The sequence below is a fragment of the Melopsittacus undulatus genome, chromosome 5 (genome assembly GCF_012275295.1).
Source record: "Melopsittacus undulatus isolate bMelUnd1 chromosome 5, bMelUnd1.mat.Z, whole genome shotgun sequence".
NCBI lineage: Eukaryota > Metazoa > Chordata > Aves > Psittaciformes > Psittaculidae > Melopsittacus > Melopsittacus undulatus.
The window spans coordinates 72,504,655-72,524,026 of record NC_047531.1 but is presented as its reverse complement, the minus strand read 5'-3'; the positions used below and the strand labels follow the sequence as shown (position 1 = coordinate 72,524,026).

Genomic DNA, 19,372 nt, shown 5'->3' with positions numbered 1-19,372 from the left:
GAAAATGCTACTGCTAAGCCTAGTAGCAGTTAATCAAGCACTTGTCGAAAATGTCATTTAATGCATGTGAAAAGGATGTGATATACTGGAAGCTGATAAATCTTCACTTGGCTACCTTGGTAAGTTTAATGATATATGCTAAAATTTCTGCGTGTATGTGGCATATTTCTGCACTTTCTTAACAACGTATTTCTTTTACAAATATTTTGCAGCTTTATTCTACTTACTCATAAAAGTAACTCATGAATACTCATAAAGAAACTAGTAAGTTTTGACTTTTTTTAAAAAAAATAGTTTATTAAACTGAAAAGCAAAAAAGATCCTTTTTTAATACAAGTTTTCCAGGAAAAGATGTCTTTAATCTTTCTTACTTCAGCAACGGAACACTATTAACATGAATATCTGGAAGCTCCATGTCAAATTGCAAAATTCTGCACAAAGAAGAGGTAGCTACTAAAAAGAAATAAAAAAATAAAAAGCAAATGATGTCTGGCCAAACAATGATCAGTTTGATGCAACTGCACTTCACAGAAGTCTCAAAAGATTAACAACTCTCAGAGCAATGGTGCATATGAAATCATATCTTTGCTCAGAAGTAGAAAATAGTAATCATTTGTCATTATTGTTATTCATGATTTATCTTGAATGTGATCTTCCATTCTAGTCCATTTTAAAAGCACATGAGTTAATTAGCCCTTATCTATTAAAGAGGAATGAATAAATGCTAATATATTTGTGGCTATTCACCACAGTTGTGAAAGAAGCCATTTCCATCATAAAGATATGGTTTTTATTCCTGTAAGCATCTGAATGCCAGTCTTCTAACAGCTGAGGAGTTTGTAAAAAGCAATACTTTGAACTTTAATGAAAGAATTTATTTCTAGTGCCTTTATAAATCAATCTGATGGGACTATATAATTAGACAAAAATTGTATTCAATATGTGATGTTCAATAGCTCACAAAAAAGTCAACATACGTTTGAATAAACTCATTCTAATAAATGAAAGTCCCCAAAAGAAGCCAGCAATAATGAACAGATTTAAGACTCCTCTTAGCAAACAAACTGAATTAAATAATAGTTTGAAGAGGCTGAATTAATAATCTTCAGCTATAACTTGAAATGTCAGCCCGGTTTTAGAGAGACTAGTCATCAAAATACTTTAAAATATAGCTTTGTGAATCACAGAACATAAGAGTATTTACTGATCAGTCAACAGATAACTTTGATTTGTTGCCTACATAATGTTTACTACAAAATACTTTTCCTGATAAAGAAAAAAAGTGATTAAACTCACCTTATATAAATGTCAAATTGCATTTGCTTAAGCATTCAGCAAGTAATTAGTATTGGTCATAAATGATTTTGCAACATTTAGGAGTCCAGAGAGCTAGTGATTTCATTTTTATCCCACATACAGCAGTGTCATAAATTCACTTATTGATGGGGGAGTGGCAACAAGAAATTAGATGGCAGAGTTCCTAATTACAGGGTTACTCATTACCACCTAATTCATTCAACTGACTGATGCTGACACTCCTTGCACACTCAAGTTAACCATTAAACCGTTACTTGCTGAAATTGGGTCCTGAAACTGTTAAAACTCACATTTAAGCAGGATTTGAAGTGTGGGCAATTGTTCCTGTGCTAGTGCACATATTTGCATTATTTTGCTTAATTTTTTTTTCCATTTGCATGTTTTCCCATATAAAAATTCCTGTGGCCAGTTACTAAGAGCTTTTTCTGACCATGTTTGCTAGCATCTATAAATCTTCATGCTGCAAATAAAGAATGCAACAAACAAAGTCTGAATATTCTCCAGACCTGGTCAAGGAAACCTGCATCAGTGTGGAACTTCCAAACAGGGAAGCTGATCATCATAACGAAAATGTTGCTTTGTCTGGAAGCAGCAGTCCAGAAGATGTCTCCAGCTGCTGTGAAACACAGGCAGTATCAGTTTGTATGGAGGACACTGCCATGCCTCCAGACGACTACATTCAAAGACAGGGCTATACAGAGCCTTCAGTTCTGAAGCTTCCTGTGGAGGAGTCCATTGGGAGTCACCACACACCCTTCCAGTTTGACCGGCATGCTCTGGCCAGAATTTCCACTTCCCCAACTTTAAGACGTCTAAGGATGACCTCTGCTTCACAAGCACTGTCACTCCAGGACTGTTCTGACACAGCTCAGCTAGGGAATTTAAAGGAATACAACAGCTCTCTCCACCACATTTGCAAGAGTCCACCTCGGTGTACTACAACTTCCTCATTGTTGTTGCCTTCTTGTGTTCATGCAAAATTACTGTCTTCCAAAGCCAAGCCTGAAACAACTAGTGCAAACTCAGTATCTGCCAGCCCCAGATCAAACCTGCCAAGCCAAAAAGGTCCTCTCAGCAATGGCAATATCAGTGAGAGACTCCAAAACTCTCAAAGAGCCAACTGTGCTACCCTGACTAGGAGAATCCCTAGTCTCACCCCTGCACCACAGGAGGATGTCCAGGTAGGAGAAACAGAATGATGCAATCTCCTTTTCAGTCTTGCATGTTCAGTATTAGTCCATCATGGCTAAGAGCACAAACAAAATCACAGTTCTTAACCTGAAATGCAGCCTGGCCTGTGTTCCTTTGATATAACAGACTGACTTCTGAGTTATCAGGAAGGGAGATACTTCCTTCTAAATAAGCAAGAGACAATGGTTCCAGACTTGTGGTGACCAGGTTGGCCTAGTCTGCTTCTGCACATGGCCACTCTTTCTCACTTCTGTCCATTCACCCTGGTGGACCAGTATAACTGGTTTTGGGGCTATGAAAGAACAAAACTAAATGATTCACGCAGTTCTAGCTTGGGTTATACAAGATTTATTTTCCAGGATCCTTCAGCAGGGTTCCTCCTAAAACGGGGCAGTTCTCTATTCTGTTTTATAGTATAGGATTGTTAACCCTCCAAACCCCAAAAATGATGTCAGTCGAGATGGTTGAGCCAAATGTAAGGTTTCCTACTACCAAAGGAAGAGGTCTCATACCCTTTCTTGATTTCCACTTACCTCTGCCAGCTCTGTCACTCACTGCCCCCCTTCAGTTTTAAGTTCAGCTCCAAAACAGCAAAGATACACTGGTGTAGCAAGTGCCAATGTCAGTAACAAGCAAGGGAGAAGCTAGCTTACTAGCTTCTAGTTTTTCTTCTTTCCCTAGAAGCAAATTACCATTCAGCTATCTGCCATAACTTCACTGCAAGGACAAAAGAAGAGGCACCACGTAAGCCAGGTTTGCTGCCAGATCTACTCTCAAAGACCATACATTACTTGCACAAGTAGCCGAATTTAGACATGTGCTTGACTCTGTTTTTACACAAAGCACCTACACACATTTCACTGAACTGAACAAGATGGTGTCAAATAGCTCTTTAGTAACTGGGTACTTTTGTGCCACAGACCAAAAGCTATTTCCCCCCCTCCTTCAAATACACAAAACATTCTGGATATCAAACGAATTCTCCTTTCTTCACAACAGTAAAAGAAACCAATGCTTAAGTCTATGTAGTACATTTGTCTTAATGAGTACTTTTTTTTAATAAAATCAGACTGCTTTCTTGCTGTCTGACCAACTAACAAGAATATCTCACTTTCTTTCAGCAGGGTGGATTGCCTATACAAAGGTATGCATATATTTGTTTTATCTTCCCCTAAGCTTCACTTCTCTACATTTTTAATTAATCCACTTCACTCTAAGACAAAACTGAACAAGAAGACATATGTGTAATTCAACTTGAATTCATAGATTGGTTTTGTGAAATGCCTATCACAGCTTGTTAAACTAAACTTTTTAATGAGATTTTCTTTCAAAGCTGGCCCTCTCCCCAACATGCTTAGCTATATTTCACGCAATATTTCAGCTGGACCAGCATAGCTCTGCACTAAGAACTAACTACCAAAAGGTCTGACTGTTTGGATTAGCAGTGTCAAGTTTCTGCTTGAAGAATGTTAAACATCTCATAATCTTGAGCAACATTCTTCAAAACTTTGTGGGAAGGAAAATGGGAGCAAAGAAGCTAGTGGAACAGCTCAATATTGTTCTCACATATAAGCAAAGCAGATCTAGGTTTGCTACTAGATGGGGAGATTGTTAATCCTACAAACTGAGAAGAATTCTTGAATTTTGCAATTCAAGCGCAAGCAATATAAGGTGCTGCTTACCATAGACCTGTGCAGCAATTTCCATCAAGCTCTTAGAAGCAGTTGTCAGACAGTAAAAGCTTGATTAGAAATTATTTTGATTTGGCTATGTTTGTTTCCTCCAGAAGTTCAAATGTTTACAGAAGGGAAACAAAGTTTATTTTCTTCCCCACACAACAAGGAAGTTGGAGCTAGTACCTCCCTTAATAGCCCTATCTTTCTCACTGCTGGATGGTGCAGTGCTCACTAGACTGCATGATCCCCTTGAAGATTTCAGGTGTGTCATGCAGGTGAGTGAGGTATATTAAAAGCAAAAGCACTGGTGAGCAAGTCTTGGCAAAGACAGAAGTAGCCCCACAACAAACAACAATACACTTCTTCTGTGACTCTACCATAAAGTATTTCACTTGTTAAAGCAGTAAACATCATTATTTGAGCTGTATCTCCTCTTCCCAATGTTTATTCATTTTTCAGGTAAAAGCTCTGTTATAACCTGCAGTTTATAAACAGGTCTCTGTTTCAAGCACATTTATGTTTGGGACTGGGTGGATTGGAGCAGGCTGATGCGATCTATGAGCCATTACACAAGGCAGCTCCCTAGACAAAGCTTAACAGATGTGTACGTGCATCTGGGTCACAGAATCACAGAATCCCAAGGATTGGAAGGTACCTCGAAAGATCATCTAGTCCAACCCCCCTGCAAGAGCAGGGTAACCTAGAGTACGTCACACAGGAACTTGTCCAGGCGGGCCTTGAAATCATGTTCCCTGCAGAACAGGCCTCCCAAATTTTCTGAATTGTTGCAATTTCAAACCCACTCTTCAGTATTTTTAACTAACAATGGAGATTGAGAGAGGAGGGGACAGAGACATCTTTGCATCTTGGTGTGAAGACAGGTGATCCGCTCTGACCAAATTGAAAACTGTGACATGTATCTCACTGACAAGGTGAAGACTTGTGTGATCTGTAGCAAACTTCAGGGATTTGAAGGATACTGAGTGCAAATGGCTAAACAGGAGAACATTGAACATTTAATGCCACTTTCCTGGCATCTTCAGAAGGAAGCCACTATATGCCCCTCTACTTTGCTCTCGTGAGACCTCACTTGGAGCATTGTGTGCAGTTCTGGTGTCCTCAACATAAAAAGGACATGGAACTGTTAGAACAAGTCCAGAGGAGGCCACGAGGATGATCAGGGGACTGGAGCACCTCCCATATGAAGACAGGCTGAGAAAGTTGAGGCTGTTCAGCCTGGAGAAGAGAAGGCTGCAGGGAGACCTCATAGCAGCCTTCCAGTATCTGAAGGGGGCCTACAGGGATGCTGGTGAGGGACTACTCGTTAGGGACTGTAGTGATAGGACAAGGGGTAACGGGTTAAAACTTAAACAGGGGAGGTTTAGATTGGATATAATGAGGAAGTTCTTTACTGTTAGGGTGGTGAGGCACTGGAATGGGTTGCCCAGGGAGGTTGTGAATGCTCCATCCCTGGCAGTGTTCAAGACCAGGTTGGATGAAGCCTTGGGTGACATGGTTTAGTGTGAGGTGTCCCTGCCCATGGCAGGGGGTTGGAACTAGATGATCTTAGGGTCCTTTCCAACCCAAACCATTCTATGATTCTATGATTCTATATGCCAGCTGATATATTGGCTCGAGACTCCTATCCAGACATTTTAGAAATCAAGAAATCACACAAAGAACAACACAAGCTTTGTTCCACAGCCACCAACGCAAAAGACTGACCAAAGGAGGTTTGGATGATGTATCAGAATTTCTATTTTTTTGTCTTGACTAATATTAGAATGTAGAAATATAAAACAAAAATAACCAGCATGTATAAGCTTTTTTTTGTCAAGTTGAATTTAGTCCAAGGTCTGGGCAAAGGCTATATTCAGCTCCTTCTTTATCTGAATCATTTGTCTAACTCCTTAACAGCTAATCCCTTTTTATCACATCCAGAGAAAACTGCTTGAAATGTCAGGTTATTCTCCCCATCTAGAATGGCAATGAGACAGACAGCAACTACCCTCCAAGACTGACTTATATAGCATCCCAGTTAAAAATCATACATCCATCCTTCAGTTTTAATGAATACCTCTTCTCCCTACTTGCAGAGGGAGTACTTTCAAAAGTCTTTCTTAAAGCAGCAATGCTCTTTTTAAACAGTGTTCCCACACACAGCCCTCAGTCTGGAATGCCAGTACATCTCTGTCGGCATGGCAACATGCTGGAATGCTGCTGATTAAATATAATCAGCCAAAATACATAAGCAGAAAGGACAGAGAGGTTTGGCTGGGACAAGGCAAGACACTAAAGCCAACTGACAAGGCAGATCCTTTTCAATTAACTGAGGGAGCTGGCCTCATCTATCTGAAATGCTCCTCTTCCTCTTTTAATGTCTCATATGCCTGTAAAGTGTCATACCAACACTTTGAATCAGGGAGTCCAAATACACTTCCTGAATGGCTTGGATGATATCTAACATCTATCTCAATACTGAGATATTGAGATACAACATTGACCTTCATAACCTCTTCAGTTGCTTTTATTGTTATGTAGTGGTTATTTCTAAAACTAACATACCTGCTATTTAAGCAAGATGATTTATAGAGACATCTGTTTCTTGGGACAGCTAGTTAGGCTAAGATTATGGATATACAGATACAAACCTCTAAAAGGCAATCAGCTGAAACTCTCTGTGCCCTACAAACTATATACACAGGATATTTATTTTTCCAGACCATGAGCTTTTTCAGTGTCTTTAATAATATTCCATAACTTTGTAAGGATAATCTATGACATTATCTTGTTTCACAAAACAAGTAGATTAAAGAAGGAATTGTTGCATTCCCCAGATGCTTGAAGTCATCCCTAAAGTATGAGGGCTTGTTTCACTCAACCCTTCACTCCTCTGCCCCTTGTAAGAAAACAAAACAAACAAACAAAAAATCTAAAGAAAAGTGCAAAGCTAAAGGGTCTGTAGGCATGAACAGATTCTAAAACACTGCACATAGACTCAAAAACTGGCAAAGTTCATTACACAGCACTCCAGTAGTTTAATTTCTACAGAAAAACCAAGAAAAACATCTAACACATCTAAGACATGCAGACATCAGGCCAGTTGATAACAGATACCTGTACCTTCATCTGTGAAGCATGAGTACATCATTTAGTCATGTAAGTAAGCCATTAACTGGCCCAGGCATGTAAGATTGCAGAGGCATATTGCAGATACACATGCAAGTGACCTTGGCATGCTTCCACATATCACAGGTGTGATTACCTATGTGAAGAGCTTGCTTAAACATATGTGGGTTTGAAGCTCAAGGATTTTTTCATCTAGGAAGGTAATGCCATTTAATTCAGTCACAATGAAACTATGTTTCTCATTACTTATCTTCATAAGCCACTAGTCTCCAACTTCAAAATATATTCTGAAATTGAAGTAGGCTAGATACTTTAAAAATCAATAATACGTTGGCAAAAATTTTCTGTAACTCAAACCTGAAAAGGGTCTCCTGACTTTCCTAGTACAGGAGTGACAACTTTAAGAATTATCTTTGTATTCTATTGCAGCATCTGGATTGTATAATACCTCAGCTGCCCAAGACATTACATTGTGGCATCACTGAAGGTTTCAGAAACACCTTAATACAAGTGTTACCAACTCTTAAAACTTGCACTCGCTTCCCTCATAAAGAAGTGATCTGCCTGCACTGGTATGGCCTTGCAGACAACCAAGAAACAGACCTCACCCATAAAAGCTCTAACGAACCATGTGTTAGGTTCAATTTCATGATGAAACTCAGTCTCCTTGTAAATCCCACTTAAACAAACAGATCCAGTGTTCCCCATTCAGCAGGACTACCAGAAAAGGTAAAACACTTAGAGAACTCAACCATTGCACATTGTAAACTCCTCATCATGTAGTTTCCAAGCTGTAATATGCCCATATTTCAAGTGTTAAAAGTCCAAGACCTGGCCCTCCTGTTAGCCTACAACCCTCTCTGTTGTTAGGACCAGTCTTTCATCTACACAATTCAACTGGTTGAGCTAAAGCAGCTGCAAGCAATGTCACTCTCAGTTCTTAACAAAAAGCATAACCTCCATGTCCTGCTATACATAGCAAATCCCAGTTTGTTCCATCAGAGCTCACCTGCAACTTGATAAGTTGCACTTATGGGGGAAAAACATACCTGCCAGGTTTCACATGAGGCCTTGGCAAGTGGCTAGGTATTCAGTAACATATCTGCCTTGGCAAAAAAAAAAAACCAACCCAGTAATTACATTTAACTGACCTAAAATACTGTACACAATAGGTGGTGATTTACACATACTTGATGCTTCTTCCCTCAGCTACTTAGCTACTGACCATTTGAATGGAGTCTTCATGCATCAGTCAGTTGAAGACAATAAAAAAGGCAGCTGTAGACACCAGTCACTTTGCAGCAGTGCACTAACAAAATTAATTAGGTATTGGTGTGAGTTACTAGCAAAATCTAAAAAGATTTTGATGTGCACCAGTAGTTTCTGTATTTGAATGCAAGCAGCTTCTGGCGCAAACATGCTATTGGATATAGAATGTCTGTGTCACTTCACTTGATAGGTCTATATCCTGGACAACACCCTCTATTAGTAACAACAAGAGTTAAAAGGAATCATCTGGTCTTGATTAGCAGGGACACTAAGTCATACTACATTCAAAACACAAAATATTTAAATTAACAGAAAAATGTCAAAAAGATTTAAAAACAATAGCACAAACTGGCCAAAAGGTTAAATATTAAAAAATAAATACCCAACATTTTAACTATTTCACTAGTGTGCCGTCTTTTGTTGAAATCTCACAAGCTATATGAAGGTTAAAAGTAATGACAACCCACACATCAACTAGGCACATGGGATTTAACTAGTCCTTTGTTCTCCAGTGCCAAAACATGCAGTCCTAAATTTCCACTCACTTTTTTGCCTAGTCTCAGAAGAACCCGGGAATTTCCCATGTTTAAACTCCCTAAGTACCTATTATCTGCGGCAAGCCATGGTCATAAGCACCTTGATCTCAGCAACAATGCGGAGTTAGAGAGATAATTAGATATGTCCTGTTGATCACTGAAATTTTGTACCCATTGTTCCTTTAGCTCATTTCATAGCCTCTGTGACTTGGGGTTTTTAGCTCAAATGAGTGCTTCAGAAGCTTCCTCTTGCAGCCATGAGCAGAGAGGGATGATGGGTTGTTGTTGTTGTTGTATCTCACAGACAAGAAGGGCGCAGGCGTAGCTCTGTGGTAGTGAGTCTGCCGGGACTCGAGGTGTTCCCTGGAGACCTCCTGGTGTCAGACACTGCAATGGATTACCTGCCCCACGCCGCCCTCTTCCTAAGTGCAGGTCAGATATGGGGTGGGCTTTGTTCATCTGAAAGTGCATGTGTGTGTGGGATGGGGAGGCAGGATCAGTGCAATGATCACATACGAGGCAGTACAGCCTTAGTGGGGGATCCTGTTAACCCACACCAAAGAGACTGCATTGCTAATTTAAAAATTCCCCTCAGTTTATTCTTTTTGCCTGAATGTTGTTGTTGAATATAAAATGTAATAGGTAGACGAGGTGGGGAGGACACATAACCTCCCTCCTCCATAGACCAGGCACAACCAGAGCCCAAACCAGGATCTCCATCCACAAGCAGTTGAGTTACAAATCCCAACCTGTACAGCTCCAAGCAGAAGGGAGAGGTTGGCCCTTGCAACCCTTTCCAGCAGTGTTCAACCACAAGGGTAGCAGAACCAGCTTATGGCTAGAGGTTGCTCGAAAGAACTTCCACCAGCAAAATGTGGACCTGCAATCAATGTCCACAAATACCTGCTGTGGAACATAGAGAGATTGCTGGTGACCAGACATCAAAGTTCCTTAAGAAACAAGTCAGTCAAGGTCACAACCAGCAGCTTCATAAAAGCAAACAAGTCAGCCATCCCCACACAGAGTGATGAAGGCCTTCAAAAACCAAAAGGAGAAAGTTTTGACTGTGATTCCCAGTCACACACTTGCCTAAAGATAGGTGCCACATATAGAAGAAATTTGTTCCAAATTTCTTGGGAACAAACACAGGCATTCCTCACCCCTCACCCAGTGTACTCCTACATCTAGATCCTTAGATTTCCCTGCACCTCACTAAAGACCATGAGTTACAGCCTACAGCATTGTGTCAGTCCCATGACAGATCTGAGGCTCAGAGCTTGTAGGGTTGTTTATTCACAGGAGTTTTAAATACCTGCATAGCTCCAAGATATCACTAATGAGCAGACAAAGCCCAATTCTTGCTTTAAAACAACTGATATCTTAAGGTATGATGTGTTTTCCCATGTAAAGAACTGGCAATCACACACTGATCATCTGCAGCAAGTGGGAGTGTTTAGCATCATTCAAGATCCCATCACAGACAGACATAATTCTTGCTGGGAGGAACCCAACATGCTTAATGGGTTTTAAGTCTGGTGCACAAACTGTCTAAACACAAGCATTAAATCTGAGCCAAGTAGAATATAATATATCAGGCTTCATCTTAAAAAAAAAAAAACAAACACAAAAAAAAACCACAAAAAAACCCCACAAACCAAAACATATAAATAACAGTTTTATTTTTAGTTATTTGTTTCCTTACTAATAACTTGCTTGTTTTACCCATTAGAGTCCAAAAAAACAAGGTGGCCATTTGCCAAAAGAGGAGTTGTGAGTATTTGACTTCTTTGTTCCCCCTTGCACTGACCTTGCCTTCTTCCACAACTAACTTGGGTAAAAAAGAATTCCTTTACTTTACTGCCTCTGGAGAATGGCAGCCAGCAGGTGAGCTGAACTCAGAGGTCTCAGCCCACCCTGGGCTTGGCCATTTACCTGCAATGGAGGCGGGTAGCTTCAGCGCAGTCACCAGCACCACTGCACATGAAAACAGTCAGTGCTGCTGCTCTGCTTCCCCATGGGTGGTGGAAGGAGAGGTGTCCTTAGCTGGGAAGACAGCACAAGAGCTCTCTCTTGTTCAAAGTGTTCAGGAGTAGCAGCAGGTCCAGTGCAGCTCCCCAGCGTAAAAGGGCACAAGGTTGGCAAGCCAGTCTCATTGTTGCTTTGACCACAATGTATCCTGTATTTTCCGCATGCCAACCTAGATCTTAGGCCCTTAAGGCTCTGGAATATTTGCCTAACTCCCACTCATATGGGAGGGATCTAGGCTCTACCCATTAAAGTAGCTTTCTGGATGCTTTCTTATGCCTTTCCTGTCCTCATGGGCACCCCACACGCGCACTTGCTAGAATAAGCATAAACACCAACACAGTTCAGTTAATTTCCTTGTCTAACACATTTCTGTGTCTTTTCCAGTTATGAAAATTTTCAGCTACTATGGTATTTAAATTTCCCTTATGAATGTTGTTCATCATTTCAGAAAAGACCATTTACAAGTGTCTTGATGTCTTTGCACTCTTAAACATGGAATTGTGTGCAGTCCCTTCCTCATATTATTTGCATTTTATCTTCTAAATCTCAACTAGCAAAGGAGAGTTTGTGCAAGTGAAACCAATACAAATACTCAGATTACACATGCAATAATCCCCACGTCATTTGATAGCATTCTTACACCATTTGAAGGAGCATGGTCTAAAACTGAGAATTTTTAAATTAAGAAAAATATTTTAACTCAGCAATAAAATGCATTTGATATTTAGCCAAAAGTGATTTCTGAAACTATTGAATTCCATGAAACTTGTGGGTTCATTGGTTAAGTGGGTGTATATAAAATTGCGTTACTGTTTCTGCTTCATTTCAAGCTAACTTTCAAAATTAAGAGTTGAGCTTAAACTCTGAATTTCAAATATTATCATCAAACACATATTTCAAAATTGGCTTGCATTCAGTGCCTAAAGTTCAGGCAACAGAAATCCATAAAGTAAGAGCATACTGTTCCAGAGAGCAGATAAAACTTAAGCAAACACCTTACATACAGACTTACCTTACAAGTTTGTGCTCACAGCACTAATTTATAGTTCATAAATATTGGTTAAACTTTTTACATGACACTGTTGGCCTGAAAAATAAAGCCAAACCAAAAGCAATTGTATTTATTCCATGATCCCTCACAAACTCCTCCTGCTCTCCAAGCTTTCTGAAGCTCATTTTATCGACACTACTCTGAGGTTGACCAAAGGAGTTTTTCTCAACATGTAGCCCAAAAAAAACAAACAAGCCTGCAAACTTTGCATGCCTATGGCAGGAGGATGATTTCAACCATGAGGTTTTTGTTCCCTCCTTCTGGCAGGGCTGAAGGAAGCAAAGGCTTTTATTTGCTCTGTCTTCAGAGATAGCCCATTATTTGTTATTACCATACCGATGAATTGCCCTGGCAAAAATTTCTGTGTTACATAAATAATACCTTACATACCTACACACCCCACCCATAGCTACAACTAAACCTGCCATCAATGCTTCATGTCTGTGTAGGAGAATCTTGGAGATAAAAGAAAATCACTCCTTACAGATCAGAGCAAGATGAACTGAACTGGGTAAACTTCTTAACAGTCTTTAAAATACTGTATGAATTAGGGATATTTTTTTGTTATTCAACAGGGTAAAGACAAACAGAAGCAAGTATCTGATCTGGAAAACTGTCTTTCAACTCTTAAGATCATAGACTGCAGCACGTATGAATTTTTCTGCTTTAAGGTATCAAAATACTAAGTATACTGTACCAAGGATATTCAAAGAAGGGGATAAAAACTTTGTCTTATTTTCAAGTTACCATTTTTCATTACATTAAGAGATCTTTTTGTAAAATTAATACATAAGCAAAAGGTATATTTTTGAGACCCTTAGTGATATGGTTTAATGGTTGACTTGGAAGTCCTGGGGTAGCAGTTGGACTTCATGATCTTAAATATCTACTCCAGCCTAGTTGATTCTATGATTCTGTGAAATGGAGGGGCAAGGGGATTTGCAAGGAACTGATTTTGGAGCAGGTCACTGAGGTGGTAGCAGCAGCCTTAGGACTAAACAAAGTATCTAAGTACCTGTGAAGACCCAGTCCTTCTGTACTTTGATTACACCATCTGGAAAATAGGAAGTTCTCATACATCCCTGCTTTCCAGCAACAGCACAACAGATTAAATTCCTTACCATTTGCAAGCTGCCCACTATTTTTTTCATACAGCATCCTTCAAACATAGACTATCATACTGTGTTATTTTCAGATTCAGTACTTTTATGTTACCAGTATTTTGAAGGATAACATCAGTTTTTAAAATCTCTTTTGAAGGCCTCTTTAAGCTTTCAGATGAATTGCTGACCCCGGCAGTCAGGCTCTTTGCAACAGTCAGTGGTTTTCTTTTTTCTTCAATCAATAGAGTAAATCTTGGCATGAATTTATGAAGGCGCAACAGACAGAGCAGAAAGATGTCGACAGCCGGTTCGAAGTGAAAAAAGAAGCAGCAGTGTGGGAACTTTTCACAAGCGAATGCACCTACTTTCTGGATCATTTGCTGGTCCTCAAAATGGTAACTTCAGATTTAATTTCTCAAAAATAAGTTTTTTGCCCTGCTGTCAGCATGGCAGACATAAAGCAAACTGTAACCTTTCATTGACTGTCTGTGGGGGAATGATTTAAGCAGTTGGTTTTTCTCCCATCTTGCTTGCTCATCCTGTTTCCACAGTTCCCTTTGGTTTTTTACTTTTTTATAGCATCTCTTCTTCCAGATATCACTTTCTAATGCTTTGCAAATGCCATCTGATTGCAGATCCTGCCAGTAATTTCAGCTGATAGTCTCCTATTCTTCTCACTAATGGTGAACTGAAACCACTCCCCAGTTGACCATAGTAGATGTTTCTCTACCACTGGTCTGTAACACTATAATCTCAGTTTAACTTCCTATAGAGTCATAGTTAGATTATCCTAAATAGAGCATGAAAATCTCAGAATTCAGCAGACCTGTAGTTCTAATATTGCAAGAAAACAAGGAAACTAAGAAACAACTCCTCTCCCAAAAACTCCAAATTGTCTGCATGCATCATGGTGAACTTTAAGAGCTTTGAAATATGGACAAGAATATTAGACTCTGATACAACAGCTGTACAACTTGCATTCACCATACATCGAAAGTTAGTGTACCCAATTGAAAGGATGGAAGCTTCCCTAAATATCTTCCTATCACTTTTCTCTTATTCTGCAAAGAAAGTTTCTGTTTTCTCATTAGTCAAAGGAAAAGATTAGTGAAACATTTTCCATGTTGCTGAGAAGTTAGACCAGGCAGTACAAGAAGTACTGCAAAAAAAGGGGATAGAGAACTGAGCTGAATTCCTCCTTGGTGGGGCAGAACAGGAAGGGAAAGGGGTTGACCAGGACCGGCTGTTGGTACAAGGCAAGATGGAAGCATCCTTCCTTCCATACGCTTTGTTCAGGGATCTGAGAAGATTAAAAACAGGTGAATCCTTGGAAGGATGACAACAACATGAGACACACAGGCCCCTTGGCGAGTCTGATGTAGGAACCCATAGACAAACCTTAGCCAGGCTCTTGTGACCTGTGAATGATGAACTATTCAGTCCATGCTAGCTTCCCAAACTTTTCTGCCAAAGAAGGAACCCACTGAATTTGGGCAGCCAGTTTTAGAGATACCTGCTACTCTAAATGCTTCCCAGTACAGGAATATTCCACCAATTTTAACAAATCTCCACAGGGAACTTTAAGACCACTGTAAATCCCCTTTAAGGTCTCAGGTCAACTGCTCATAGTGACAAGAATTATACAAGGCTAAGCATACCCTCTCTCTGACCCTTCAGTGTTGGCAGCTGGATGATAGTTTGGTGGGTTTATTTTTTTCCATTAGTGCATTTCACACATATACAAAAAACTCAGTAATCTACATTGTTTAAGCTTTTTTCAGATTTAGGTCAGATTCAGCACAGCTCCAAGATCACCATCAGAGCTTAAACACTATAAAATCTTAAACAGCCAGTAAGTACCCATGCAGTTTTCACTCAATACATGTTAATAAAACAATCCAAAGAGATGAAAATCCTTCATGAGCCCTCCACTTACACTATTCCAACCATTTCTTAACCCCCATACTAACTCTAAACAACTTCTATAGTAGCAGATACATGGGATATGGAGGAAAGCATTCAGAAAAGTCATAATTACAGAAATCTGTAACAATGACTCTGATGTTATTAATTCTTTCACAGAGAAAGAATGCTAGAGGACCCAGCAGGGACATAGCTGCCTCTGTGGCAGCCACAGAACACCCCAGAGACATCACTCATACCCTCCTCCTCACACAAAGCCCAATATTTAGCCTTCAGGCATGTCTTGAAAAGTTTCACAGAGTGGCATCTTCTGCCCTCCCCAGATGAAATCATCATTCAGTAAGAATTACAGTGCAAACATGTTCTCTTCAGGAAAAAGGAAAAAAAGAGGACAGATACATTGAATGGCCTCAAACAATAGGTAACATGGTTTGTTTTGTTTTTAAAGGTATTTATGAACACTCTAAAATACCTCCAGAGTAATGAACTTCTCTTGGATGTGGATTTATGGAGACTTTTTGCAAACTTAGAAGAGTTAAACAAGGTGAGTAAAAAAAATAACAGTCATATTGAGTTCAGAGACCAGCTCAATAAAAGGAGATGAGAAACCACCCATAAAGTTACTATTATGATTCAGTGCTCACATCTGGGACTTAGTTCAAATAATTAATCTTTCTTTCCTCTCTATTTGGTATATCAGGGGTTCAGATTTCACCAGTGCAAATTATTCTCACGCACCTCCGGCAAAAGATAGACAGGCATTTGAACAGCAAGGAGAGCTTGTCTAGCAGCTGTTTCTGAAGTAAACAGGAAATTGAGACAAATTCTCATAAGCAGCATCCTTTTAAAAGGATTTTTGAAGTGAACTCCGACTGCACAATCCTCATAGCAAAGCAGTAACAACAGCAAAATAAATTCAATAACAAGTTTCCTTCTGCAAATGGACACAAAAATTTTGCTATCTATTGTGCCACTCCAGCAGGGCAAGTTAAAACAAGTGACCATCCCTCTCCACTGAGGTTTCCCTCACTGTGAGTGGAAAGATGTTTCCCACACAGACTGGATTCTCCGTGTTCATGTGCTACTTACCCTCCAGCTTCCAGGAGGAGGGAGACCACAAGGCTTGGCTGTGATGAGCTCCAGCTCCTTGCTGCTTGTGGCCAGTTACTGGGAAACCATTTCCAGCTCTGAAAGTTAAAGGAAGCCATAAGTCCAAAGCAGCTTTTACATAACTTTAGAAGCAAACCAGAACTTTTTCTTAGTTTGAGAGCTCTTTTTCAGGCCACCTTGTCCTTAATAGCAAAGTGACTTTCTGGAAGGTACTCGCCAGCTGCATAAATTGAAGGAAAGCTCTTCAGAATAGGGACAATTAGCCAGAGCTTAAACACATGAGCAAGTCACCTCTGCTCTGCTCAACCTCACACCAGGTGAGCTGCTGTGAGTGACCACCTGAGCAGGTCTGGCGATACAAGAAAAGGTGTTTAGCTGATGTGTTTCACCTTGCACTTGTGTACAAAGACCATACATGCTGCCAGCTAATAGAGTTCAGCTGATGTGTGGCTACTGATGCCTTCATTCTTGTTCAAGGAAAGAAGTGGGTTATAACACTGTGTGTCATTTAGCAATCACAAAAGCTTTGAGCTTGGTTGGAGCTGGGTTACGTCTAGAGAGAATTATCTTTAATACATTTTCTGTTTTGTTTTCTAATTTTTTGTCTTTATTAATAAGGATGTTAAATGGTCATGCATTACTCATACTTGTATATAAAACATTGATCACTTTTTGGAGAAAATACCTGCTTTCAATGCCTTTTATTTCTTCTTGACAGCACGTTGAATCCATCAAAAAATGCATGTTCTAAAGGGCATAAAATACACCCTTGTCATAACAAAACAATAAGCATCATCTTATAAGCAACACTGTCCCCATAAATACACCAAACAAAACCGTGTGTGAACCTACAACAGCAGTTCATACCATTTTAACAGACGATTATATTTCCTTTTGGACTAAAATTTGGCCTAAACTGAGCCTGGTCATGAGTTTGTGTGCAAATAGTGTGCTAAGAAGGCAAGTGTGGCCTCAGGAACCAGCTGTCATTCCCATCTGACTGACAGTGTGGGCACCTTTCAATCCAGTACAAACATATGAAGTTAACTTCTGGGAAATATGTGACTTTTTACAGCATTTTATAGAGATTTCCTTCATCTCCAATACATGAAACAAACTCAAACTATGAAAGATGATATCTCCTTCAAAGGGCCATGAAGACTCCTTTATCATCACAGCTAGGTCTATGCAGTGTTTTCCAATAGACACTATTCATCCATTTTAATTTTTCATGTCAATTCATGTTAGATACAGCTGCTGCCCTAAAATAAGTTTAAATGGAATAACTAATCTTGTTTCAAAGCTTTTGTCACATGGCATTATCATGACATAAATGGGTATTTGTATAGATTTGATTTAACTTCTAATTAAAGCATTCATGATGTAAGTCTGAAGATAATTCTGGCAATGCTGGGAAGATAAGTATAGGCACCCCATTGGGCTTGGAGCCTTTGAAGAGACCAGGGATGGGAAATAAAGTTGTTTTAAACTTCACTTCAGAAGATCGCTGCTGCTAATTCCTCTTCTTTTTTCCCATTGCTTAGATAAGTCTCAGTTTTCTGGAAACTTTTTTTGAAGCCGTGAAGGAGCATGTCAGAAAGTCAAACACTCCAATGGATTTCAGCTCCATACTCGGAAAGGTAACATAATTACCAGTATTCTTATTTAATACCAGGAAGGCCTTGCAGCAGGCCAGTTATCATAGCATGCAGGTGATTTAACACAAATCAGTCAAGGATATGCCATCTGTCACAGGCAGTTTGGTCTCAGTCTGAAGCACCTTCTCTCAGTAGGATGTTTTCGTTCATTGACATGTTTGAGGTGGTCATGGAAAGGTGCTCCATATGTGGAGCTAAGTGTGGAAATATTGTCCCTTCCTTGAGATTAAGTAGCCCAGACCTTGAGAGGATTTTGCCACTGGCAGACGTGAGCTTCTCACTCTATGGAAGATGTTTTCCCTGAGATCAGACTCCAGCCCTATCACTGGATGTTCCCGTCTCCTTTCACTCCACTGCATAGACCCTTCCTTTATTCCATGGACTAGATTCACAAGTGTGTTTAAGTGCTTCATTAAGAGTTCAATGGGACTGAAATACTTCTTACTCTTTGGCCTTTGCCTGCTAAGACACAGCTGTCCTGCCACTGCTAAGCACTGCCCTGCAACCTTTCTGGGCAGTCTTCATGGTAAGCATGGCAGTTGTCCAAACAGCAGTCTCCAGGGACTGTATTTCCTGCACAGCTTCCCAGTGACTGAACAGTTGGACATGCTAATACAGACAGCAGATCAATTCATGGGCTTGAACCTTCCCTGGTAGCAGAGGCCATCGGAAAACTTCTGGAAAATACTAAACCAGACCCTACCTGAGGGTTAGGATTTTAAAAAGGGGGAGTGAGGCCAGAGCTTATTTTCTCAACCCCATTACCTCTGACTTTAAGCATTCTCACCAATAATGTGTCTATGAGACAGACGGAATCCCAGACAAAAGTGAGTTTTATCATGTGTGGCATATAACATTTTAAAGCGCTATCTAACACACTCAAAGTGACATGCTATACAAGTGCATGTAAAGCTGTTACATAGATAGTGGGGTTTATGTTTGGCTTCTACGTGAATTTCACATGACATTTATTTCTAATGAGAATAAAGTCTAAGAATTCTTTACACCTCTTGAGAGCTGTTAGAACTGTTCTCCCACACATTGCTTGAGCACTGTTGTGGGGTTTTTACTACTTTACCACTTTTACTACTTTTTGAATTGCCCTTTTCTGTCTTAACTCCCCTTTGTCTCTTCCCCCCTTTTCCTTGGTAGGAGTAAATCTCAGGTAAAACACACATTACGAAACCAAAACTGTTGTTTCCCCCTTTGGCATGTCATTTTTATTTCTTGATAAGTTTCAAAGTCTTTTCTGCAGTTTTTCCAGGGTGACCTCTGCCAGGCACATCAGATTTATTGCCTTAATTATACCTCCGCTGTCTTCTACTTGGAAAACCTGAGACAGAGAGAAGATTTTGGCATCTACCTGAAAGTAAAGTGATGG

General features: G+C 39.9%; 1 protein-coding gene across 1 annotated transcript in view; it reads left to right on the top strand.

The window, feature by feature from the left end:
• Positions 1 to 1,790: 1,790 nt before the first annotated feature.
• The window catches only part of PLEKHG7 (pleckstrin homology and RhoGEF domain containing G7), a 31,709-nt gene continuing 14,127 nt past the window's right edge, over positions 1,791 to 19,372 (top strand). Inside the window, exons 1-10 of the mRNA XM_034063324.1 lie at positions 1,791 to 2,498; positions 7,743 to 7,885; positions 8,523 to 8,639; positions 9,423 to 9,550; positions 10,848 to 10,888; positions 12,773 to 12,868; positions 13,546 to 13,695; positions 15,672 to 15,767; positions 17,878 to 17,973; positions 19,247 to 19,360. Of these exons, the coding sequence (XP_033919215.1) occupies positions 1,791 to 2,498; positions 7,743 to 7,885; positions 8,523 to 8,639; positions 9,423 to 9,550; positions 10,848 to 10,888; positions 12,773 to 12,868; positions 13,546 to 13,695; positions 15,672 to 15,767; positions 17,878 to 17,973; positions 19,247 to 19,360 (1,689 nt within the window). The remainder of the gene's footprint in view (positions 2,499 to 7,742; positions 7,886 to 8,522; positions 8,640 to 9,422; positions 9,551 to 10,847; positions 10,889 to 12,772; positions 12,869 to 13,545; positions 13,696 to 15,671; positions 15,768 to 17,877; positions 17,974 to 19,246; positions 19,361 to 19,372) is intronic.